The 26,871-nt window shown below is 41.0% G+C and overlaps 1 protein-coding gene across 2 annotated transcripts in view; it reads right to left on the bottom strand.

Annotated features, from left to right (window-relative positions):
- LOC132886613 (cingulin) overlaps window positions 1–26,871 on the bottom strand; it is a 113,665-nt gene that overhangs the window by 36,683 nt on the left and 50,111 nt on the right. For both annotated transcript variants that reach the window (XM_060921480.1, XM_060921481.1), the window contains exons 4-9: window positions 25,105–25,208; window positions 24,782–24,851; window positions 19,025–19,140; window positions 18,780–18,912; window positions 7,975–8,187; window positions 7,507–7,655 (exon numbers count right to left, since the gene is read on the bottom strand). In XM_060921480.1, coding sequence (XP_060777463.1) covers window positions 7,507–7,655; window positions 7,975–8,187; window positions 18,780–18,912; window positions 19,025–19,140; window positions 24,782–24,851; window positions 25,105–25,208 — 785 coding nt within the window. The remainder of the gene's footprint in view (window positions 1–7,506; window positions 7,656–7,974; window positions 8,188–18,779; window positions 18,913–19,024; window positions 19,141–24,781; window positions 24,852–25,104; window positions 25,209–26,871) is intronic.

The following is a 26,871-nucleotide window of genomic DNA, read 5'->3' as shown; positions in this document are numbered from 1 at the left end:
TGCCAAGAACAGAACGCCAGCCTCTATACAACATTTGTAGACCTCACGAAAGCGTTTGATACTGTCAGCAGGACTGGTTTATGGTTAATCATGGAGAAATTTGGCTGCCCTCCAAGGTTTATCAAGATGGTACGTCAATTCCACGATGGCATGCAGGCCCGCGTCCTCGATGATGGCAACCAATCTTCACCCTTTGAGGTCACAAACGGGGTCAAGCAGGGCTGCGTCTTAGCCCCAACGCTGTTCACTGCTATGCTGGCAGATGCTTTCTCTGAGAGTGACCCAGGTATTGACATCAGGTACCGGACAGATGGGGGAGTCTTCAACCTGCAGCGCCTGAAGGCCAAGACCAAGGTTCGCTTCAAAAGAATTAGAGACCTTCTCTTTGCAGACGATTGTGCTCTAAATGCCTCAACAGAGTCCGACATGCAACAAAGCATGAACAGGTTCTCGGATGCATGTGACAACTTTGGTTTGACGATAAGCACTAAGAAAACTGAGGTCATGTTCCAACCAGCACCAAACAGCCCTTACATTGCTCCGAACATCTACATCAAGTCTGAGCGCCTCAAACCTGTGGAGAAGTTTACTTACCTTGGAAGCACCCTATCCAGAAACGTCTACATTGATGAAGTCAACTCTCGCATAGCTAAAGCAAGCTCAGCTTTTGGACGCCTGAGTAAAACTGTATGGGGCCACTGAGGCATTACCACAGCGACAAAGCTCAGGGTGTACAGAGCAGTTGTACTGACAATCTTACTCTATGCAAGCGAGACCTGGACAGTACACCAAAGACACACCAAGAAACTAAACCACTTCCACACAGTATGCCTCCGGAAAATTCTGTGTATCAGATGGCAGGACAAGATTCCAGATACCGAGGTCCTGAGCCGTGCCAATATGTACAGCATCGACACCATGCTGCGTTCAGGCCAATTCCGCTGGGCTGGTCATGTTAGAAGAATGGATGTAGGGCTGCAACAACTAATCGATTAAATCGATTAAAATCGATTATTAAAATAGTTGGCAACTAATTTAATAGTCGATTAGTTGGGTCTACGTTATCATACACATAAGTGCAGTTGCTACTCCCTAATGTGGGGGCAGTAAAGCACCATTAAGCTGGATACCGACCGCCGTAAAAGAAGAAGCAGGAGAAGCGAACCAATGCCGTGCTTTGTGTAGCTCACCTGGAAGAAGCGTTTGAAAAATGGCGGAGGAGGCTAACGTTAGTAGAGAGAAAAATGTCCGACCCAAGTCATCAAAAGTATGGGAGCACTTTACATTAACGCCTTCAAAGAACAGCGTTAGGTGCAAAATGTGCAGAGCTGATCTCGCATGGCACGGAAGCACAACATCGCTGAATGAGCACCTGAAGAGGAAGCACGTTGGAGCCATGGGTGAAGGAGATTCACGGTAAGTTAACGTATCACTTATCCATCAACAAAACTGGAGAAAACAGACAGAGAGCATTTCTGTCCATTAAGTTTATTTTTAAATTGGCCTGAAATCGTGCGTTTGTCCGTCAAAACGGACAGAAATCTGCTGGAAACTGTAGATATATTTGACGATAATTAGCTGAAATTAAGTCAGAGACACAGGTGGATAACATGACTTTGTGAAGTTTTTGGATTATTTTATGCAATTATTCAGGGACAGTTTAACGCGAATCCTTCATTTCTTCATAACAGAAACTTGAGCAATATCTGGTCAAATATACAGGGATGCAAACAGCGCGCCTTTTGGTGGATGGCGCCTTTTTCACGGCTGAATCGCGCAGATCCGAATTTTTTTTTGGGGGGGGGGGGTCGTTGGAGTGTCTGATTATAATTTCAAAGTAAATTCTGTATTAAAATTACTAAATAAGCAAATCCGTTACAGTCCATGAAACAGGAAGTATAAGGATGAGGAAAAAACAGTTTAAATCGGGAAGCTGCGCACATTTGCGCAGTCCTGCTGCTCAGGCTGCACAAATGTGCGCAGCTTCCCGATTGTCAGCACATGGCAGCATTACCCAGTGTTCATTTGTTTTTCATTACAGTTATTTAAACTGTTCACCATCTTAAAATTCAAGACTTCAATAGGATTTTGTTTGACAAAACAATATAAAGAAATGGTGGTTGCACTATATAAAAAAAGATTGTTTTATGTGATTTTATTTTCTTTACATTAATTCAGCTGCTACAAAATTTTTATTTATTTTTTTGTACTCAATGTAGCATACATTTAATTTTTTCATGAGTTGGAAACAACTTTTGAACAAAGACAGTTTGGTTAATTAAATAAAATGCTGGAAATCAAATTTTGCTTTTTTTTCCTTTTTATCCGATTAATAATCGATTAATCGAAAAAATAATCGACAGACTAATCGATTATCAAAATAATCGTTAGTTGCAGCCCTAAATGGATGACACCCGAATCCCGAAACAGCTCTTGTACGGAGAGCTAAAAAATGGCTCAGGCTTCAGAGGTGGTCAGAAAAAGCAGTACAAAGACTCCCTGAAAGTATCCACCAAGCTGTTCCACATCGAACCTAACACATGGGAAGATCTAGCACTTGACCGAAGTGCCTGGTGATCTAGAGTAAACTTGGGAGCAAAGAAACATGAGGAAAATTGTATCTGCCTGGCAAAACAAAAGAGGGCAAAGCGAAAGGAGAGAGAAGCATCGGAAACAGCTCCATCCGAGGATTGGACTTATCAGCCATCTTTGAACCCACAACAATGAACACTGATAATTGCAGAGATGAAACTATGGTCATTTTCGACATTGAAGGACGAACTACTAGTATTCCCTAGATAGTGAGTAGGGAGTAGTGAAGGAGTGAGATTTCGGACACAGCTCATAGCTCATGTTCTGTCGGTGCACCTTCCAAGCAGGTGCTCACCGACCTACATCATTTCCGGTTTGGGCCATTCTCGGTGGGAGGGAAGGGAATTTATTTTGTTCAGTTTTCATCTCCACACTTTGTGATTACATCAAAAATCGAAAGTGTGGGTTAAAATCTATAAAATAACACCAAGGAGACCTGTATCACTTTCAACTACCCCCCCCCAGGTGTTTTCAAAAACCTGGCATCATGGCAGCGGATACAGCTTCTCGTCCATGCCAGCCATGCTCGTTTGTTTGAGAGATGTGCTACATCTGTTAATTGACCTGCTGCCACCCACTGGCTTTATTCTACACTGCACCTTAGGTGATGTTTATGTCTCAAGCCTACCATCACAGCATCCATCCATTATCCGTAACCGCTTATCCTGTGCCCCATGCGCACAGGTTACACGGCCAACCGCGATATAACTGCTCCTGACCATCACAGAAGCGTGAACAGCATGCCTGAGCGCTTCTCCGGCAGTCGCACAGCAGTCACTGAGTGCTATACAAGTGTTATGCGAGTAGCACTGGACTGACGCTCAACCACACATCTCATTAATAATGTAGTAAACACATTTCTTGATTATTTAGCATTCTTTGCATGAGTTGCAAGCCGTCAGCTTGTTATTTTTTTGATTATTCCTATTTTTTGCAATTATTTATACATATTAGAATCCTATTTAACTGTTATATTTCTGAATTATGAAAGCGCTTATAATCACTGTATTTAAATGCGCTATGAAACTGCTTCTGATATAGCACTATATCTGATTTTTTTTTACTATTTTATTACATGTGCAATTTAAAGACCTAATCATGCATTAATTCTTTTGATACTTATCCTACAAATTACTTTTGACCTCAAATATACAATTATAGATTTTCAGTGTAAAATTTACAAGAAAATAAAGCACTCCTAGCGATTTATAAAAGCACCATCTTAGTGCTATGCCCAAAGTATTGACCTCCAACATTTACTTTTCTAAATGTAGCCTATAGGCCTACAAAATACTAATTTACATGTATGCATGCCTCTACAAATGTAACAGGGAGCTTTTATCAGATTCTATATGTGTTGCTCCTTTATAAATATCCACAGTAGGTATAAAACTGCGTCCAGAAAGTGCTCATGCTGGGTACTAACTTGTTCTGCATTTGCGTAGCACTTTTACAGCTATTTTTGGTAAAGGTAACTTGACGTTGTGGGTGAGCTGGAGCCTATCCCAGCTGACTATGGGCGAGAGGCGGGGCACATCCTGGACAAGTCGCCAGATCGTCACAGGACTGACACAGAGAGACAAACAACCATTCACACACTCATTCACACCTACGGTCAATTTAGAGCCACCAGTTAGCCTAACCTGCATGTCTTTGGACTGTGGGGGGGAAACCCATACATACACAAGGAGAACATGCAAACTCCACACATGCCCCTTTTCCACCAAAGCAGTTCTAGGGCTGGTTCGGGGCCAGTGCTTAGTTTGGAACCGGGTTTTCTGTTTCCACTGACAAAGAACTGGCTCTGGGGCCAGAAAAACCGGTTCCAGGCTAGCACCAACTCTCTGCTGGGCCAGAGGAAAGAACCGCTTATGTCAGCGCGGGGGCGGAGTTAAGACCAACAACAATAACAAGACCGCGAAAGATCGCCATTTTTAAGTGCCGAGAAGCAGCAGCTGTACAAACGCGAAGTCATCCATTATTATTGTTGTTGCTGCTGCTTCTTCCGTGTTGTTTTTGCTTTGATATTCGCGCCAAGGTTTATGTAAACGTAGCGACGTAACTGACGTATACAGCGACGTAACTGACGTATATAGCGACGTAATGACGTGTCTTCCCTTAGCACCGCGAGCTATGGAAAAGCAAACTGGTTCTCAGCTGGCTCGCAAGTTGAACGAGTTGCGAACCAGCACCAGCCCCGAACCAGCCCTGGAACTGATTTGGTGGAAAAGGGGTAACAGAAAGGTCCCCGCTGGCCTCGAACCCAGAACTTTCTTGCTGTGAGGCGACAGTGCTAACCACTACACCACTGTGCCGCCCCACCACTGTTGCTGCTGTATCGATTCAGTAACAAAGTGTACCTCACAATATTCTGCCGTATCAATTTTTTATTATTTTTTTTAAGCACACCCCTACCTACAATGACCCTAATACACTGTCATAATTTCAAGCTTGAAATTAGTGAGTCTAGGGATTGATTTAATCATATTTGGTTTATCATAATCTTAAAATAGGAAATACTAGATAAATGTGACTATAGTCAAGATGCTTTCTTGAATATAGAAAACATTATTTAAAGATGCAATGGATACTTTTAATGAGTTTAGTTTGGTTTCAGGTTATAAAATTAACTTCAATAAGTCCATAGCAATGCCACTTGGCTGCTTAGGTAAATTTGATGTCCCAAACAATTTTCCCTTTACATGGTCAAGCTCTGGGTTTACATATCTAGGAGTTAGAGTCTCACCGACTCTGTTAGATCTCTGGAAGCTTAATTTTTCACCGATACTTGCGGCAGTTAAGAAAGACCTTGAACGTTGGCATAATCTTCCCATATCATTGTTTGGTCGAATTAGTCTCATAAAAATGAATGTACTTCCCCGCCTACTCTATCCCTTGCAGATGCTCCCTCTATACTTAACAAAGAGAAGCAATAGAGATTTAGAGAAGGCGGTGTCTAAGTTTATCTGGCAAGGGAAAAAACCCAGGTTACGGCTTACAGTACTTCAACAACCTACAGACATGGGTGGGCGTGCCTTGCCTAACTTGATCTTTTATAACTGGGCTTGCCATGCCCGACACCTCTGGTCATGGTTACATGCCTTTATAGATGGTGAGTCTTGTATTGATTCCTGGGCCTGCGAACCATTTACTCCTTGGAGTCTTGTCATGTGCAAGGCAAGTAATATTAATCTTTATGTCAAGAACAATCCTTTAATTTATAACAGTATCAGAGTTTGGCGTGATATTGCGAAATATTGTGGGATACATGGGAATTCCTTATTGGCACCTATCACTCAGAACCCTGATTTCCCTCCAGGTAACATCTCATCTGTCTTCACTACTTGGCGTGATAAGCGAATCATTCTCCTTGGCCAGTTGTTCAAGGACAATACACTTATGTCCTTTCAGGAATTGCAGGAGACATTTGATATTCCCAGGTCCAATTTCTTTGGCTACTTACAAATAAGACATTTTATTTTTTCTTTGTCATACTCTCCACCTCCGACCCCTCTCTCTCATACTCCAGAAACTAACTTTCTTAACCGAAAAAAAATCAAACAGTTTATTTCAGGCTTTTATTCGCTACTCTTTTCATGTGGCACATATGAACTACACAATATTTCCAGAAAATGGGAGGGAGACCTAGGATCTGAATTTATTGAGGATGATTGGTTGGAGGCCATTAGTGTCATCAGGTCAACATCCATTTGTAATAGGCTAAGGGAAACTCAGTATAAAATATTGCATAGATTACACATCACTCCGGTCATATTACATAAAATGGATCGCTCAATTTCTCCTCTTTGCACTAAGTGCAACTCTGAAAGAGGGACCTATTTCCATTATTTTTGGGATTGTAAATTCATAGCAAGATTCTGGACTCTGGTGGCCAAAATAATTAGTGAAGTCATTGAGGTTGAAGTGAAAAAAGACCCAAGTGTCTTTCTGGTTGGGTTACCGTCTAAAGTGCTACAACTCCCAGCACTAAGATACATTTTACTTGAGAAGCTGCTCCTCTCTGCGCGAAAATGCATATTACTGAACTGGATTAAAGAGCGCCCGCCAACCATTACACAGTGGTATAAGGAGATTTTCTGTACACTGCCACATGAAAGATTGATGGCTCTGGCCAAGGGGAAAGAAGATATGTTTCACAAAATTTGGTCCCCCTTCATAAATTATCTTCCAGAAGATTTGAGTTCTCTTCTCCTGAGAGGGGAGCTGAGTGAGTTTTGGTCACAGACCAGGCCTAGATCTCCCTCATAATCCCAAATGACGCGAAATGTTTATTTTTATTTTAGTGATAACTTAGAGCTGTTATTTTCTTGCTGTGAACATATTGTGGGTTTTTTTTTTTGTTTTTTTTTTTTTTTGTAACTCTGTTATTGTCTTATTATTATTTGAATTTATTTTAAATTATGTATTGAATGACATGTCATTTTGTATTAGTATTGGTTATTCAGTTATGGTACTTGTATTTTATGTTTGCACCCTGATAGCTGTCTTATGGGCGGGGTGGGTGGGTAGGGGTTGTTCTGTATGTTGTCTGTATATTTTGTGAAAAAACAATAAAAAGTATGTTAATAAAGACGCAATGTTTGTGGATACAATTCTCTCAAGGAGAGAAATTTTTACTAATAATTAATTCTGAGAGCATTCCCCCCAGAAAATCTTGTACTACATTTAACATATCCAAACTTGTAAAGAAGTTGGAGTCAGAGCACAGGGTCAGCAACTTTAAAGCAACCATGTCTTAACTGAATGTTACAGGGGCTATGTGGCGATTTTGGGGTTCATCATCTCCCAACCTTGCAACCTTTTACGAGTGCAAAACCAAACTAGCTACGTTTGGGGAAGCATGTCCATATTGTATACTTTATTATATATTTTAAAAAAAAAGGCAGCTCTCACTGTTGTTTGGTGTTGCGGAGCTCATCTCTGGTATTCTGGAACTGCTCTCTCCAGTGGCCACCTTCCTCTTTGCTCTCCTCTAGCTGTTGCTGTAGGGAGCGCACCGTAGAGTTCACACGCTGGCGCTCGGCTTCTATGCTTGCCTGAGACTGGCAAAAAGTGATTGTGAATATAAAAATTCATTTAGTAAACAATTCTATAGGCCTTTACAGCAGCTCGAATGTCATTCAACCAAGTGACAGGATTCAGCGGACAGGCCACTTTCTATTTTAAATGGCCACGTGGGGCTGCTAGCTGCCTTAATTACTCATTATAGAATATTTACAACATAGAACAGGTTTCAGGTTTACTGCCTGAGTTACAGAAGATTCACACTTCAGGTTCTCAGGTCTCCACAACTAAGTGCATTTGGTTGTGCGCACGTGTGTGTGTGTGTGTGTGTGTGTGTGTGTGTGTGTGTGTGTGTACCTGTGAAACCTGTGCCATGCTGGTTCTTAGTCTCTCCATGTCTTGGCTGTATTGTTGTCGAAGACTTTCCATCTCCCGGTCATGAGTGGACACTTCGTCCTTCAGGGCACCTTTCAGTGCAGTCAGTTCCCGCTCTCTCTGTCTCAGTGCGTCCTCCTGTCTCTGATGCTGCACTGACATTGCAGTCAGCTCATTGCGTAGAACCAGCAACTCCTACACACCATATTTAAAAACGTTAGTACATTACACTGTTTTGTGTGTATATATGAGAGAGAGAGAGAGAGAGAGAGAGAGCTCAAGCATGTGATTTTATAATAAAAGAAATATGGACATGAGTGTTTTACTGGGAAATACGCCACTCGAATTTTTCATACAAAATACATCACAGCTCTAAATGGCATATTTCCCGATATTTCACTCTGAGTTTTCCCGCTGACTAGACGCGCGTTGTCAAAATGGCAAACCGATTCAAAAGTTAAAATTTGTTTGATTAACTTGCGTAACTTTTTCGTGGCTGTGTCCATATAATATAAAGAACACTAGAAAAGCACTCAGAGTGCAGACCTCCGCCAAGCAGCTCATCTCGCAATGATGAAGAATCCTTTATAAAAAAAAAAAAAAAAAACAGGATCCAGAAGGTGATCCGGATCACCGCCAAAATTTAATGGATTGTTACTTGTGCCCAGTCACACCTCTGGAAAAAATTTCAGAGCAATCCGTTCATAACTTTTTCCGTAATGTTGCTAACAGACAAACCAACGCTACCGAAAACATAACCTCCTTGGCGGAGGTAATTACACTGTGGTATGAAGGTATGAAGTTTATCTTCTCTGCTTGAAAAATATTCTCACTTGGTTGCTTGGCTTACTTGTAACGTACACATTCACTACTCGAAGATAAACTTCATATCTTCGTGCAACCGTGTAATATCCTCTATACATCTACCCAAATGTGCATTGCCACCATTGTGCCAATACAACCATTTGGGTTGTGCATGTGTTTTAAAATTCGCAATAAACCACAACTGCAGCTTAGAACACTTATTATTAATAACAAAACTAAGAAAAAGACAAAAGCAGTTTTTTTTTCCTTTGGTTAGAGCTTATTTAAAAAAAAAAAAAAAAAAAGTGTTTCCTTGTCTCATTTTTTCCCCATCAGCTAACACCAAGTTAATATCCATTAGGCTACTAGAACACATTTCATTTCATCATTACATTTATTGCATTTCCCAATAATAATAATAATAATAATAATAAAACAGGTGTGTAAAATAGCTTTGGTAAATTCTAATAAAGTTTTAACCTGTATAAATTAACCACTGCTTACAGTTTTCCCAACTGTGCATTAGATTTGCATACATTTTTGCTGCTGAATTAAGCTCAAAACAGTTTTCTTCATCAGAATAGGTTTAAATTAAAAACAAATGGATGAAATTACTACGGCAATAAAACTACAAGATGTGACTGGTCAGACAGAAGGAATAGTGAAGCGCGTGGGAGAGATGGAGGAAGCTAAAGGCAGATTCTACCATAACAGAGGCCAGTTAAGTCCCATCTCCTTAAATTGCTGAATTGATTGTTTTGATCATTCTATTAAGTTTTTCTAGTAGCATTTGGGGTCTTGGACATTCACAGTAAATTTTTGGACAGTAGTCCTGGTAACTAATTAATAAAAGCCTGACATGACAGACATGCTAAATGACAACAGAAACACATCGGTTTCTATCATCAAAATCTGACAGACAAACTAACGTCTACCATCATATTCCGACAGACGCTCTAGATGACAATAGCAACAAAACTGTTTCTTACATTATTAAATCTGACAAATTTAGTAATAATATTAAATACCTCATCACTAGAACCAAATAATAAAATAAAATATTGAAATAAAAAAGATAAAATTTATTTTCAAAATTGAAATATCAACAATAATTGTCAGAACAGTGACGATAGACACGACTGTGTCACTTTCGCGGGGAAATAACACATTGAAATGGCCTGTCGGCTGAAAGGGTCGTAAGTGGCTCTGATTTATCTCAACTTGCGATAGTTTTCCTCCAGAAAAATTTTAATATGAATGCACAAATATATTCTCAATGTTTCTATCGTCAAAAATTTCTATCGTCAGGATAGCTGACTGAAAATCTTACCTTGATTTATTTGATGAAATCTAGCTGTCAGAACTCCAAGTCTTGCCCGGAAGTAAATGTCTGCCGTCACAAAAATCATGCGCAGTAGAATTTCCTCTTTGCGTCAGTCAACATGTGCGTGGCGAGGGCTTGAGTTTTGCTATCGTCAGGTGCATTTGACTGACAGACTGACGATAGCATTTTTAAAAAATAACTGTGGGCTTCTCTCGTGAACGAAATAGTTTTTTCGCTGTTAATCTATTTCAACTCTATCTGTTGACACCCAAAAATGATAAAGCCTGCTTCCACACGATAACTACCAAAGATCCATAATGGCCGAGTCTATCGTCAGGTCATCTGACAGAAATTCACTGACGATAGCAACAGGGATAATGAAAGGGATTTTTAAAATGGGAGTTATGTCTGTCAGATATGTCAAAGAAATAGAACTTTATTCTTTAAAAATCTTTTATTGATATACTCGGTGTATTTTTAAATGACGTGCTGTTTTAGAAGACCAAATACCATATTTTCAATCTTGAAAATATTACCTCACTGAAAAAAGAACAAGAAAAATTTCTTATTTTGTGGGCAAGTGGTTAATGGATCCAGTTACGGTAGAATCTGCCTAAAGCAGATATGGAACAGAGGGACAGTGTCAAGGACACGCTTACCCAGTTGCTTAGTAAATCAACAGGCATTACAAGATAAAGTGTCTGATTTGTGCGCTAGACGCAACAATAAATCAGGATCCATGGCGTCCCAGAGGATGCCGAGAGCACTTCTGCAGTTGTGTTTGCTGAGAATATGATAGTCAGATTTGGGAGATGATTGTGGCCTGCCTGGACGAGGCCTGTGACCTTGGGGACACCATGCTCTCGCAACAAAACCACCTGCAGGCGCCCCACCATGTTCTATGATGGTCCACTTCCCCCAGTTCTCTGTTAAGAGAAGATTCTTTATAATCGCCTGGAAGAAGGAGACCGCATCCACAACAACTGGGTGTTTTTCCACGGACAATATAGATGAACTGACGGACGTTGCATGCAGTTACATCTCCTTTTGTAGAGACAATGTTATTCCAACTAAGGTGGTGAAGTTTTTCCCCAATAATAAACCTTGGGCCTCGTCAGTACTTAAGGGCCTGATTCAGAAAAGGAAAAACGCTTTCAAGGAGGGAAATGTTATTGAGGTTAAAGAAACTAAGAAGGAGATTAGATCTGAAATTAAAAAGGGCCAGACTTGTATATAAAGACAAAATTGAAGCTGAGCTGGGCAGTAATAACTTAAAAGAAGCCTGGAACGGTATGAAATTTATGACTGGGTGTACAAATAGTGGTCATAGCAACATTACTTTGACTGGTTTTAATTCTGACAAGCAGTTGGCTGATGAGTTAAACTCTTTCTATTTAAGATTTGATAATTGTGACTTCACTGACGGGCGGCACGGTGGTGTAGTGGTTAGCGCTGTCGCCTCACAGCAAGAAGGTCCGGGTTCGAGCCCCGTGGCCGGCGAGGGCCTTTCTGTGTGGAGTTTGCATGTTCTCCCCGTGTCCGCGTGGGTTTCCTCCGGGTGCTCCGGTTTCCCCCACAGTCCAAAGACATGCAGGTTAGGTTAACTGGTGACTCTAAATTGACCGTAGGTGTGAATGTGAGTGTGAATGGTTGTCTGTGTGTCAGCCCTGTGATGACCTGGCGACTTGTCCAGGGTGTACCCCGCCTTTCGCCCGTAGTCAGCTGGGATAGGCTCCAGCTTGCCTGCGACCCTGTAGAACAGGATAAAGCGGCTAGAGATAATGAGATGAGACTTCACTGACACGGTGAATACATTAAAGGACACCACCAGAGCTCCTCCTGCTTTTGCTCTGGATGTCCAAAGTGTGAGAAAACACTTAAAACAAATTAAAAAGAGTAAGAGTCCAGGACCTCACAATATTTGTGGCCATGTTCTGGCGACTTGTGCTGAACAGCTGTGCAATATTTTCCATTTTATTTTTACGCTGTCTCTCCAGCAACAAAAGGTCCCTAAGTTATGGAAACATTCCACTATTGTCCCTGTTGCAAAGATTAAGAAGCCTTCTACATTAAATGATTTCAGGCCTGTGGCGCTGACATCTTTAGTTATGAAGACATTGGAGAAGCTTATTAAAAAGGAAGTTTTATTACAGGTAGAAGAATTTTTGGACCCCCTACAATTTGCTTATAGGCCAGGTATAGGTGTGGAGGATGCCACTGTCACACTGCTACATTTTCTGTATCGCCACCTTGAGGGATCCAAAGCTCAGGCAAGACTGTTGTTTGTAGATTTCTCATCTGCTTTTAACACTATCCAGCCACATCTATTAGCAGAGGAGCTAATCAGTCTTTTTAAACTGGATTTTAATCTTGTTGGTTGGATTCTGGATTTTTTTTACCAATCGGTCCCAGTGTGTGAGGGTTAATGGCTGCTTTTCAAATCAGCTGCAGTCCTCCTCTGGATCTCCTCAAGGTTGTTGTCTCTCCCCATTACTATACATTCTGTACACTAATGACTGTCGCAGCAACTATGCAAATAGACACATTATTAAATTTGCTGACGATTCAGTCATTGTGAGTCTTCTTGAAGGGGAGGAGCTAATTCATGGGCCTGTTGTACCGGTAAATGATTTTGTATCTTCGTGCGATGAATCCTTCTCCAACTAAGGCTACATCCACACGACAACGGCAACGAGATATAAAAAAAAAAAAAAAAAATCGCGTCCACATGGGCAACGGATCAGTAAAATATCAGGTACATATGGCAACGCTACGCTTGCTGAAAACGATGCAATACACATGCCACACCTCTAGGTGTGCTGTAAGACGGTCCCATCGGAGACACCAGAATAATAGAAGTAAGGACGCATGCGCATAAACTATTATGCGCGAGACTTCATATTAGCCACAGTCAGAAAAATCTGTTCGTAAAATTACATTATAATGACCAAATACAATGAAAAGTATTTTTCCAGTCTCATCTGTGAAAGGTAATCCCATGTGATTTCGTTTGGACGGCAAACCTGTTGGTACAGTTAAATGCAGCACATGAATGAGGCATCTTTATTCTCCGCTTTGACCCATCCAGTATGGTGGCGAGGATGACGCATGATTCTACGCGGAAGGCGGCGTCTTTAATGGTCCGGAATAAACTGAATGCTACACGTTGATGGATCAATTTGTTCTTCTACGCCCTTTTTGAGGAACGTATTGAAGGACTTAAACCAACATCTGAAGAGGTGAGATTGCTCCTTTTTTTCCCCCTATTTTTGCTGGCAGGATTGACTCTGCCCTAAGGGCTATTCTCTCTCTCTCTCACTTTGCACCATTACACAATAAATATTCATTCACAGTGAAAATATTTTGTAAGCGCGTTTCATGAACCAAGTTACAGGATTTGTTGACAACTCGCATCGAGTTCGTTACACTTCTACCCGGCGTGAAGCACGTGGTTGTGACGTCATCGTAAACAAATCCGTTCTACTCATCTAGACGACTTCGCTAGGGCGCCGTTGCCAGATCTTTCCACTCTGGAACCTGTTCTCAAAAGATTTCGTTTTGGGGCACCCAAAACGCCGGTGCCGTGTGGACGCCAGGCCGAAACGATAAACAATTTTATCAGATTCACCTGAATCCGTTGCCGTGTGGACAGGGCCTAAATGTGTCTAAAACAAAGGATATGATGATCAGCTTTAGAACGTCCAGTCCTTGTCCTGTAGTAACCAGCATTAAAGGTGTAGATATTGAGCTGGTAAACAGCTATAAATACCTGGGAGTGGTTGTGGACAACAAATTAAGCTTTGATGCTCACGTTGCCTTCACAGCAAAAAAAGTTCAGCAACGGCTCTATTTTTTGAGGAAAATGTACTCTTTTAATGTTCGCTCAGAGATTACCCTCTTTTATAGAAGTTTTATTGAATCAGTTTTTATGTTCTGCATTGTTGCTTGGTATGGAAATCTGACCTTGGCCAATAAAAACAGGCTTGGTAACCTTGTTAAAGTGGCCAGTAAGGTTACAGGAAGGAGTCAAGTTCAGTTAACTGATCTGTATAACAGACAAGTGTTCAGGAAGGCTTCTTTTGATCTTAGAGTGTGTAGATCATCCCCTTCAGTCTGAATTTGTACTGTTGCCTTCAGGCCGTCGGTGGAAGGTGCCTGCTCTTCGGACTAAGAGATTTAAGGTTTCCTTTGTCCCTACTGCCATCCAGGCGCTGAATGGCAGTTAGCTCCATGTTTGTAATTGTCTAGTGCTCATGTTTAATTTGTACAGACCCTGCCCATGACGTGTTATCTGTTGTTGTGTATTGTGTGTGAATATCTTTGTGTGCATCTTTCTGGCTGCAAACCCATTTCCCTGTTTTGGGACAATAAAGATACTTTGACTTTGGACTATGATTAGGTAGTAGTGAACATGCAGAACAAGAGGAAGGAATACATTTTATATATATAGCGCCGTTAAGCAGGCACTGAAGCAGAATGGAACACACTTCTAGACTTAACTAGTAAATGTGTGCTTTTTTTTTTTTTGGAACAGTGCGACACAAGCAGCGGAGGAGCCACAGAACAGGGATTCAATGTAGACAAAGTCACTCATGGGACCAACAGTGAGGGCATTGGAGGAAACGCTGGTCCAACTTCTGCTGTAGGAGGTGATAGAGACCACGGGCGATTGCTCTAAGACAACGAGGGAGGCTCAGCCTCCTCTAAAAATGACGAACATCGTGTAGGATGAATTGCGCTAGGCTTATGTTATAGCCGACCTTATAACATTGCTATTTCAGATCCAGAATCATAGAAATATATGTGCTCAACCCACTACAGTGCGAAATCTTTCCGTTATAACTTTCCCCAGTTCGCCTAATGTGTGCGTGAGTTTTTCCCCTTCGTGACAGAGCGATGCAGCCCAGCCTCAGTGGACTTCAATGGCATTTGGGAGCTATGCACTTGTCAATCTCAAAATGCAAGACGGTTATTGGACAAATACTGCGAAAATGCCCGCCTACGGACTCCCAGCCTCACAGTGGGAAGGACATGGCAGTTTCCGCGAGGAGACTGGTGATTGGTGAATGCGGCCGGATATTTTCTTTGATTGACAGCTTGTTTCAACTACAGACAGGCAGCGGTGAATCTCAGTTCAATCCCATGTGGATTCACAAGTGCTGTGGTGTATTCTAAGAGATCAGCTTACATTTCGATTTCATTCATTACATACGGTTTCTACCAGCTTTTTTAGTTTGTATATATTTTCATTGTAAATAAAGTGTAAATATAGTGTTGTCAAGTTTGCTATCTTAGTTCCAGAAATTTTGTTTATTTGAGTGACTGAACTTGAACTTGAGGGGGCTAGTCAGCTAGCAAGAAAGCTGCGCACGGATGCCAAGCATTGCTGATTTAATTTTGGCGAAGCCATTTGCCAGTCTTCCTTTCGAGGAAAAAATTAAAATTAAACAGCAGCGTAGACCAACGCCTCAAATTGACTTGGTGAAAAAGGTAGGGAATAATACTCGTTCCTTTCAGCTCTCCTGGTACGAGAAAGGCTACGTTCACACTGCAGGCTGAAGTGACTCAAATCCGATCTTTTCGCCCCTATGTGACCTGTATCCGATCTTTTATTGACAATATGAACGACACAGATCCGATTTTTTCAAATCCGACCCAGGCCGTTTGGATATGTGGTGCTAATTCCGATTCCTATCCGCTCTTTTCATATGCGACTTCAGTCTGAACCGCCAGGTCGCATTCATCCGACTTACACGTCATCAACAAGCCACAAACGTCACTATTCTGCGCTGAAGTAGGCGGTGGGTCTCTCAAAAAAAGTTACAACAACATGGCGCATAATCACGGGCGCAGATAGAGGGTGGGACGAGTCATATTTAAATTCACCTCGTTTGGTCCCCCCTACTTATAGGGAGGAAAAAACGTCTATGCTGTCTTTCTTTGCATAAGGCAAACCTCACGGAAAAATCAAAAGACTAATTACCATTCGGTTTATTGAGGTGCACAGCAGTGTATACATAGTTGCAACAACTCACATAAAACAAAACAAAGACTGATATTCGGTTGGTTGAGCTGCGCAGACTGCGCAGGTTGCGAGCTCGAGCTTGGTTGCTATGGTTACTAACAACAAGTTTGACAGGCATGTTGGGGTTGGTTTGCTGGCAGCTTTGTTCCCCCCCCCCAGTTCAAAAAACGTATCTGCGCCCCTGCGCATGACAATGCGAGGGACGCTTCGGGCTGTGAAGGTTCTGAATCTTCTCAATGGAAGGACGCAGAGGTTAGGGAGCTGATTTCCATTTGGGGGGATGCAGCTATTCAAGCTAGATTGGATGGGTCATACCGCAACCGGGCGGTTTTACTTCCGTAAACACTGGCCATGCTCACTGCGTGTGACGTCGTCGTATCCTGCAGTGCGCATGCGGAACACTTTTAGGTCGCTTTTCGTTCATACTGAGGATCACATACAAGTCGCATATATTTGTTAATGTGAACGACCTCACAAAAAAATCGGATTTCACAAAAAAATCGGAATTGAGCATTAAGCCTTGCAGTGTGAACGTAGCGAAAGTGAATTGGCTAGCAGCAAGTGACCCACATCAACAACAGTAAATAGGCTACTTTAGTAATATGTCATGGATGGACCAAAAATATAGAATCTATTTAAAATGTTTATGCTGAGTATATTATATTGGAATATATATTTTTCTGGATATGAATTAAACACAGCTACAATTTGGAAAACATTTTTAAACAAAAACACAGCCGAGAACATTTCACACTACAGACCTGGATTAAAAGTGAAGGGTTATCAAAATTGTCAATAAAACATTTCTCAGTCAAAATAAGTAAAATATAGGGAAAGTGTCACTGAATGAAATGTGTGGCACCCAGCTCTATGTTTGGCTCCCCAAGGTCAGTGCTTGTGCCTATTCCAGAACACTCTGCTGTTACTGCTGAGGTTCCTGACAAAGAGCTGCTTTCAATAATGATCAATTTTTAAACAACATGCCACAATTTTAAAATATAAAATGTTAAAATATAACCCCCCCCAACACCACCATCATGTATATTGGACAGTAGGCTAATGGGCCAAAAGAACCTGTTATTTCACAGTTTGTGACCCTGCCAACAATCAGCCAGATCAGAGGCAAGAGTATGGGCAAAATTGATGTGTTTTTTCTTTTAAAATCTGGAAATATTGTAACCGACCAGCCTCCCTTGTTTGAAAGACTACCAGCCGCCACTGATAGAGACCTAGGCGCAGTGGAGACAAGAACCAGTTTCAGAAACAGGTTCTTAACCTCAACTGCCAACTTTGTTGGAGGAGGTCATGTTTTCACCTGTTTGTTTGTCGGTTATCAGTATAACTCAAAGCAGTGAACAGATTTTGATGAAATTTTGAGGAAAAGTGGGCCATGGGCTAAGGAACAATTGATTAGTTTTTGATGAAAAATCCAGATATGTATATGGCTCCAGGATTTTTTTTTTGTCCGTTTCCAAGGTAACTCAAAAAGTACTGAATGGGTTTTGATGAAATGTGGTATACAACTTTAGTATTATCCTAGGTTCAAGTGATTTGGTGTTGATATGTGGCTTAGCAGAGGTATGCACTCTACCGAGTACCCTTTTAGTTATTTTTGTAAAGAGGTAGAAGGTTCTAATCCAAGAGAGCTACCAATTGTCATTCATATATTTACTGATGCTTATAATGCCTGAAGTAATAAAGACCTTATACACAAGTTATACCATGGCCTCATCACTGAATAAGGACTTCACGGTCTATATGAAACAATGATTGGGGGGGATGGACATCGAAATAACTGAGGACATGTGGCTGAATGCCTGTGAAAAACAGTCATCCACCACCAACTCCCTGGCCTGGAGAGATTTCCGTTGGAAAAAACAGATTTGCTTTTTTATTTCTCCTAAACAGAAATCTCAACAAACAGGCACTCAGTTCTGCTGCTGGAGGGAACAGGGGGAAATGATGGTTGATCTCGCCCCATATTCAGACTTCCTGAACGGAAATAGCAACAATCTTTGCAAAAACCCTGGGTTTTAATATCAGTACAGCATTCACATCCCTCTCTCTTAGACATATTCCTGATGGACCAAGTAAAGATTATTTTTACCTCTTAAAAGATCTTGTTGGCTGCAAATAAAAGTGTCATTACAGAATAGTGGCTTCAGAAAAATGGCCCTACTGCTGGCTTCTTTGTTAATATTGTTAAAGGACTACACCATCTAGAACAGACGACTTGCTCCATAAAGAGCTGGGAGAGAAATGGTGCCCCCCCCAAATAAATAAATAAAACCCACCCCGTGTCTCTAGCTTCGATAATTATTCCATGTATGGATATTTTGTTTTGAATTACGCAAATCTGTATTTACTGAGCATCCCATGACCTCATGTTTGTCCGTCTTTTTCCCTTTCTGCTTTTTGTTTAACTGCTTCTTACTAGTTCTTAAAACGTGAAATGTTCATAAATAAAAAAAAAAAAAGAATAAGATGTTTAAGACGTCACTGCAATTGTAGTCTGTTGTTTAGTTGTCTTCATTCTATTGTAGCCGATTGATTCCCCCCCACCTCCCAGGTATCCCATCATGCCTTGAGTGAGTATTTTCTCTGTGGAATTATTCCAGACAATAAAAAGCATACCTCGTGCATCTCGTCAGTCTCTGCTCTATTGCCTGTCTCTCTCCTCAGCTCGTCTTGCAGTCCTATCAGTTGGTCCTCTAGCTGTCGGACACGAGACTCTGCATTCTCTCTGTCCATACGCAACTGAATCATCCTGAGACACACACAAACGCAACAAACACACGGTTACTGATGTGTGACACAGACACTATAATCATGGCACAAAACCCAGAATGCTGTGAAAGAATCCATGTGGTGGGTCTTACTCAGAATGTGTCTGATCTAACTCCGTCTTCTTCCTGCTCAGCTGTTCCTGTAGGTTAATATTTTCATCCAGGCTCTGTTCCAGCTCTGCCTTAAGTACAAGGTCTGATCTGTTCATCTACAAACAGTCACAGTTCACATCAGAGTTTAAACCCCCCCCAACACACCATAGTCTATCATGACCATTGATCTAGGCAAACCTTGCAACGATTGTGTCAGGTAAGGAGCCAGTTTAACGCAGCAGTAGTTGCAACTGGGAATGGGGACATCAGGGGGTAAAAGTGCTGTAATTCCTACACTATCCACCCGACCTGGATGCAAATACCCTCAAATCTTATATTTATTTTTATATCCCTCATCAAATAATTCCAGTGAAGGGATTGGCCAAGGATGGCTCACATGATATAAAACATTCCTTAAATCAAATGGTGGAACTCTCTCATGACTTCAAAAATGTAATATTTATTTATAAAAAGGGGGGGGGGGGGGGTATGGTGCAAGTCAGTCATGGTGTATCCTGGATATACCATGAAGTGACATCACAATTTCAAGCTATACACCCAACTCGAATCTTTATTGTTTAAAAAAAAAAAAAAAAAAGTCATTAATACAATCGAAACAAAAACATGAAGATTTCAGCCAGGGGGATTTTCAACTGAACACATTAAAATAACCAGACAGATCAATAGTTTTACGAGCTCTCATTTTGAGAGTCAGTAATTGTTTTTATTTACTGCTTGGTCTCTTTCAAATACCAAAAATAATGGTTTCGTAACTGACTCGAGTCACAGCTGTGGCTCCGCGAGCATGTGAGATCATGCCTGGCGAGGCAGGCAATAGCATGGTATAACTGATTAAAAATCAATTAATTTACGTGATGGCATGGTACATCACCCATGCGCAGGTTGACGGTCGCTCTGACAAACAACAAAACATGGCTGCCTTTAGTGAGTTTATGCCGAGATTCAATCTCAGACGAAAGTTAACGCTTTAAGTTTGGAATTTTTTGATGAGGGATACAAATCTAATACACCATGCATTGAGAGGCTCCAGTAATTATGGATTCCCTTCGGTGACCGGCATAGTACCGCTTTCTTCAAGGCTGCGCCCGTCACAAAACAGCACTATGCTAGGTCACCTCAGAGAATCCATAATTTCAACTGGAGCCTCTCGGTGCACGGTATATTTGATTAATATATTTAATCAATTTGAGAACGTAAGTACCTAATCTACTTGAAGGACATGAATTCTTTTCACATGCTGGAACTGTAGAACAGAGAAACAGTCAGTGTGTTTACATGCACATCCAAATCGAGCTACTGTCGGTAATCGAGCTAAGGGTCCCAGCAGGGGTGCCAGAGAAATCCAATCCTACATGCACACAAGGAAAACGAGCCATTGTGTGAGGTACATTGTGCACCCGAGCCACAGGTGGCGCTACACGCCCCATCGTGTTGGTACACTTCCGGTTGTCGTCATGAAGGAGTGATTTCCACTTTACATTCACACCACATGTCATTGTCACCTGTTGGCTACAAACTGTCCTGCGCAGACCACTGTTTTGTAAGACAACTTATTTTGCACAATTGTATATTGTTCTAAAGTCCATTTTTTGCTTACAATTTAACTTGTGTCTTAATAAACACACAAAAAGTTCAATTGTTTTTGTTTTTTGTCTCCTTGTTCCTCCTGACCTCTTCTGCTGCTCGCTACTACTACTGTTGTCATGCCGACCGAGGCTGTTGTGTTTCCTGCTTGTGGTCTCGTCACTCGTCACTTCCGGAAGGGAAGTAAGTAGCTCGACTACGTAGCTCGATAGGGTTACATGCACTAAGTAGCTCGGCTACAATCGCATAATCTAGGTCGCGTAGCTCGATTACGAGAAATCCAGTTCGTTTCGATTTCAGCCGAGCTAAGGTGTATCCATGGCATTTAGAACTTCGATTTCAGTCGAGCTACGGCAGAAATTCGATTTTCTCTATGTGCATGTAAACGCACTGAGTGAATTAGCGAGTCTAGTAACTGAATACACTCAACTCCCAAGTGCTCTATAATCAGTACACCATCAGCACAGTGAGGGAATTCAGTCATGGCCTAATCGCCTCAGGAAACCTAATCGGCCTTCTTTCACTCTACTTACAAATGAGAACCTTGGGGGGGACCAAAAAAAAAAAAAACCCACCCCACAGTATTGCTTAAAATGAATAGAACGAACCCCCCCAAAAAAAGCCAGCACGCAGGAATGTTTCTAAATTTATCCATAAGGCTGAGGATGTGTATGGGTCCTGCACACTTTGTATATGCAAACAGTCTATGCTTGTTATTAGTAAATTTATCCAACTGTTGCTGGGTGCAGTATCCAAGTTGATTCATCAAGTATGTAGCACCTCTCTCAGGCCATGTACACACGTAGCCGGGTATTTTTAAAACCGAACATTTTCCCCCCCTCCGTTTATAAAAACGTTTTATCCACACCACCTCGTCTTCGAAAAAAATCCCTTCCACACATAACCAAACATCTGCGTTTTCAATCGCATTCATAAGCATTCCAAACCTGTAGATGGCATTATTTCCCCAAATCCTACCCCCTAATCACATCAGAATAGCCCTCTGTTGGCGTCACTTCCGCCTAAACATAAAACATGGCGCCAAGCTCGTTCGTCTGGACAGACTCGGAGACAGAATTGCTTCTAAACACAATTTTGGAGTATAAACTTCAAAAGCCGCAAGAAAACGTTGATTGGGAATCTTGTCAAAGCAAATATGTGGACATATTGACCCTGTTTTTGGAGCAGTAGTTGGGCTTCTAAAATTAAACATGTAAATAGCACCTGCACAATAATTAACGCTTTCAAGGCACTACTCCGATCCATTACTCTTTGTCCATGCTTAATCTGGCTTCTGCAGTAAACAAAGGTCGCACGTTTGACGTCAGGGCAGATTTGTTGTAATTTTTTTGGCGCAGATTGTGACGTTCTAAAACGCAAAACTCCGGTTATCTCTGTCTACACGAAAAGGCATACACGGAGTTTTCAAAAATCTTCACTTTGCCCGGAGTTTTTTTAAATATTCGTTTTTGATGTGTTTTCATGTGGATGACAGGCCAAAACGTAGAAAAATATCTTCGATTTAGCAAATACCCGGCTACGTGTGGACGGGGTCTCAATCTAAGGAGGCCACTGATTTATTGGGGCATAGCCAATTACTTTGCTGCACAAACAATTTACTTTAGACTTAACTATTAAAATCCCAGAGTAGACACACTGTGTCGGTGAGGATAAACTGTCTACGTTAAGAGGATAGTGTTAAGGAAGAGAGAGAAAAAATAAAAATTCCAGTGATAGTCTAACTCCAGGGACACAGATATGCGTTATCCAGGGAAGTGTGTGTTTTGAAGTGGTTCTGTTCCAAGCTGCACTCCCTCTAACCAGGGCTCAGCTGTCTGATCTGCAGCCAATTCATTCTAACCCAGGGAGAGATGCCAAGTCTCAGGCAGCCATTACTGTAATGCCCATTTCAACACTGCTAGTTTCTGACTCGTGTTTTGTGCCAACTTGGCCACAGAAGCTTGAGAGAACATGGGCCAAGTCATAAATCAGCTCGGACCCTTCGTGTCACTCAGGATGTGTGCTGGTATTCACATATCCAGTTTCAACTGTTTGAGGCGCCAACATTCAAATTGTCCTCAAGAGTGACAGTTTTACATTAATCCTTTTGCATCGAGTCCTGCTCTTGCCTGGAGAACTCATTTGCATTTCATTCACTTGTTTAGTAAAAAAAAAGTTACCATGCAAAAATCTGTCCTGGCATATGAACAGAAACTTGTACTAGATGCTGTGATCATATCGAGTTCATTAATCCGATGAGATTCTCATTTCTACGCTGTGGAAGTGATCGCGTTCTTGAAAATTGAATTGTAATCAATGCCCAAGTGGATACAGTATTGAGCTCCTGTGCCTTTAATATTTATAACACATCTGCCAACCTTTATGTATTTTGTGTAGGAACTAGGCACGCAACGATTCACCTATTCATGACTCAATTCACCATATTTGGTTCATGATTTGATTTTCCCCGTGATATTTTGGTGGAAAAAATTAAATGAGGAAAATTATAGAACCAAAGAAATGCAACATTTATTTTCCTGTTCTTCAACTTAAATATTCCTTTTGTTAAATTTAAATAAACTTGTTTTATTTTCTTAATAACCAAAAATATTTCCCCACATTTGTAAAGGCTGGAAAAAAAAATAGCCTATTAACTAAAATATTCCTTTTATTAAAAATGGGAAAAAAAAGGTTAACAAATAGGCCTTTTCATAAACTTTTATGAACATTTGTACTGCCTCCATTTGCTTCGCTTTTCCTCAGCTTTCAGCAGTCTGTAAAAATACAGCTCTGATTTCTTGTTAAATCTATTTGCACAGTCAATCATACAACATCTCTTTCCCATTTTAGATCGTTTTAGGCGTTTTCACAGCATTAGAGCTGCGTTACTTCTGCCTTGGGTGAAGTACAATAGCAAGAATACATCTGACATCTAAATGATGCAATTACAGCTAGAAAAAAAACAAAAACTAAGATTACATAGCCTGATAAATCCCAATTTTTTTTCATTGAATCATTGATTCAAATTGTCACAAATTTGTATCACGATACTGTTATATGCCTAGTAGGAACAGTGTTTTAGCAAGGAAGTTTGCTGCTAGGAATTATTAAAATAAATAAATAAATAAAAAGATATTTCCACCCCCTCAATAAATATTGCCAAATGAGCCAATGAACATGTGAATCTACAGAACGACTGACAGTTGCAGAGGAATTTTAAACTCGACACCCTGTAGGCCTCACCTCCATTCCCCTCATTTCACATCATCTCATTTCCTCTAGATTTTCCCCACTTAAAAAAAAAAAAAGCTTTCCGTTGTGTTAAATGGAGAATGTTGAGTAAAATTGTATGCTCGACTTGCTTGAACGGTAGCCAAGTCCATGGTTAACATCCGTTAACTAGATTTATTAGGGCAGTTGCCAAAATATTTTGGCTGAAAATGGTCAAAAAGAGCACTTGTTTTTGACAAGTTGGGGGGTGGGGTGGGTTTACGTAAGGCAAGATTATACCTTATGTAAGTGATTTGAATAAGTTTTTACACCCCCATATATTTGGTGGAATCACACATTTCATAAAAAAGTTGTTTACTTAAAAAAAATGCAAAACTTTATTCAGAATGAAAACCCACTCAAAATACCTCTAGCGTCAAAGTACCCTTTATATATTTTTATATTCATTTACAGTTCATAAAAAGTTTATTGTTGCCCTTTTCATTTGTGACCCACACGATTATTTTCAGCGTGAAATTGTGTTGCAATAGAAAATGTGAGCGGGGGTTTGGATGTGTATTCACAACCCAAATCATAAACATTAATACAGATCTGTAATGTGTGCCATATTATAAAGGAGTCCGTTTTCATTGAGGGTAATGAAAAAGGAGGTGTGTGTGTGTGTGTGTGTGTGTGTGTGTGTGTGTGTGTGTAAAAAGAAACAAAAAAACCACATCAGGCTTTGTGTCATCATGGTCGAAGTGCATTGATAACATTTTAAAGATCTAGTTACACAATGAGGAAAGAAGAAAAGCAGAAGTCGCCATTTTGTGTTTCCACACATGGAGATTAAGTACAGAAGCCAAACGTACTCTAACCAAATCCTCACAACAAGGAACTGAAGGTAACGTTACAGAGTGTAAAGTGAAGCCTGTGCCATACCTTGAGCCCCCGGATCTTATCACAGATGACTCGGACTCTGTGTTTAATTGCAGCGTCGCTATCACTGCTCCTGAAGGCAACAGGATGGAGAGCTCAGGTTTAAGTTTCGCTCAAATTCTAAAGAGAAAATGTCTAACTGTTCTTCAATAATGAATAAACTGCAAAAACATTCAAGACTGGTTTGTGGTTGAAGATCAAACAAAAATAAAAAGTTAGTTTAATTTTGGCATGCATTTGTTTTCTAGACGGACATGGGGGTCTTTAAACATGCATGACTTCTCATGCATTTCCATTATGCAGTTTTATAAGTGATATAGGTTTACCCCTGTCGCAGAACACCATAGATGATCTGCTGGATCTGATCCTCCTCAATGCTGACTTCGGGCCCTGAGCTCTGACTCTGATCCCTCAAAAGATCAGGAGTCACCTGAAAACAGAAATCAGAGACCATACATTTTACATGAGATTCAACAGCCAACACACACACACACACACACACACACACACACACACACACACACACACACACACCCCTGCTGAAGCATCGGACATAACCTCACACTAAATTCATTTCTATCCTTACATCCATTTTAAGTATTGCTTAATCTTTAATAATACAATGAAACTAATGTTAAATAAATAAATACAACCCACATTACATTTGTATTTTTTCCCTCCACCCTTCATATACAGCATCACTGGAACATCCATATTTTAAAACACCATCACACAGACATGCATTCATCCCAAAACGAGCTGCGTGAATCCTCGAACTCATCTACAACCCATCTATCTCATCCTACAATTTGAATACAGGGTCCATCAGCAGACAACACCACAGTGACTCAAGTCACGTTTACTCGAGAGCGCGAGGCCAGTCTGCTGGATCAGCTTTCTGTAACATGCTACAGTTACATTACAACTATTGAACATGAGCGATTTCAACAAGAACTCTGCTCAATTAAGCCAGGCTTTGTGGTCAGAGTGGGACCGATACCAGTTTTAAATCAAAATACTTGTTAGGATTTTAAGTATTTTATGTTATACGGTAGAGATACAAGTACTTCTTTGGGGAACAAACCAACCTTGTAAATAATCATAACGTTTGCACAGTTGAATATTTTGCTTAAAAAGGTCCCATGGCATGAAATTTTCACTTTGAGGTTTTTTAACGTTAAAATGAGTTCCTCTGACCTTCTTAAGTCACCCCAGTGGCTAGAAATTGCATAATGTGTAAACCAAACTATGCCCAACATTTGAGAATGGCGCGTCAAAACGGCCCATTGATAAACTCTTCCCTTGCCTACGTCAGCAAGGGAGATGATCCCCACACCCCCCCTCTGGATTCCCACCCACTGTATGGATTGCCCGCCCAGCTCAAAAGTTGCCACCAAACATGGAAGTTGCGCTGTACATGGATGTGACAACACAGAAAGGAGTCTGTTTTTACTGCCGACGGGAGATCCCCTGAAGACGCAGTGGCTTAATTTTATTTACTCCAATAATACGCCGTCGAGTCTACCTAAGACGGTGTATGTTTGTCGGAAGCATTTTCCTGAGGAATGTTTCCACAACTTGGGACAGTACAGGGCAGGTTTTGCACATCAACTATCACTGAAGCCTGGGTCCGTACCAAGCATCCCTGCCACATCAGCAACAAACACCGAACAAGTAAGTGTATAACTGTTCAGTCGTTTTGCCGTGTTTTAAAATCGGTGCCACGTTAGCCTTGCAATGGCTACATTAGCTGTGCAGCTAACCGCTTCCTGCAGTTAGCCAGGTACTCTGCGCTACAAAACCAAAAAGCATGCAGCATGCTCTGTTAAACTGAGTTTAGTCTGGAAATTGACTGTAACTTATGAGCTTATGTTTTGCCGTGTTTTAAAATCAGTGCCACGTTAGCCTTGCAATGGCTACATTAGCTGTGCAGCTAACCACTTCCTGCAGTTAGCCAGGTACTCTGCGCTACAAAACCAAAAAGCATGCAGCATGCTCTGTTATAATAGCCAATCAAAACAGTTTTTACAAAGACACCCACATTCTTTTTTTTAAGTCACTCGTTCATTTTATTTGTTTGTTCAGTAAAAACC

The sequence above is a fragment of the Neoarius graeffei genome, chromosome 5 (genome assembly GCF_027579695.1).
Source record: "Neoarius graeffei isolate fNeoGra1 chromosome 5, fNeoGra1.pri, whole genome shotgun sequence".
Classification (NCBI taxonomy): Eukaryota; Metazoa; Chordata; class Actinopteri; order Siluriformes; family Ariidae; genus Neoarius; species Neoarius graeffei.
The sequence above is the reverse complement of the archived record's forward strand: the minus strand, read 5'-3'. Positions and strand labels throughout refer to the sequence as shown.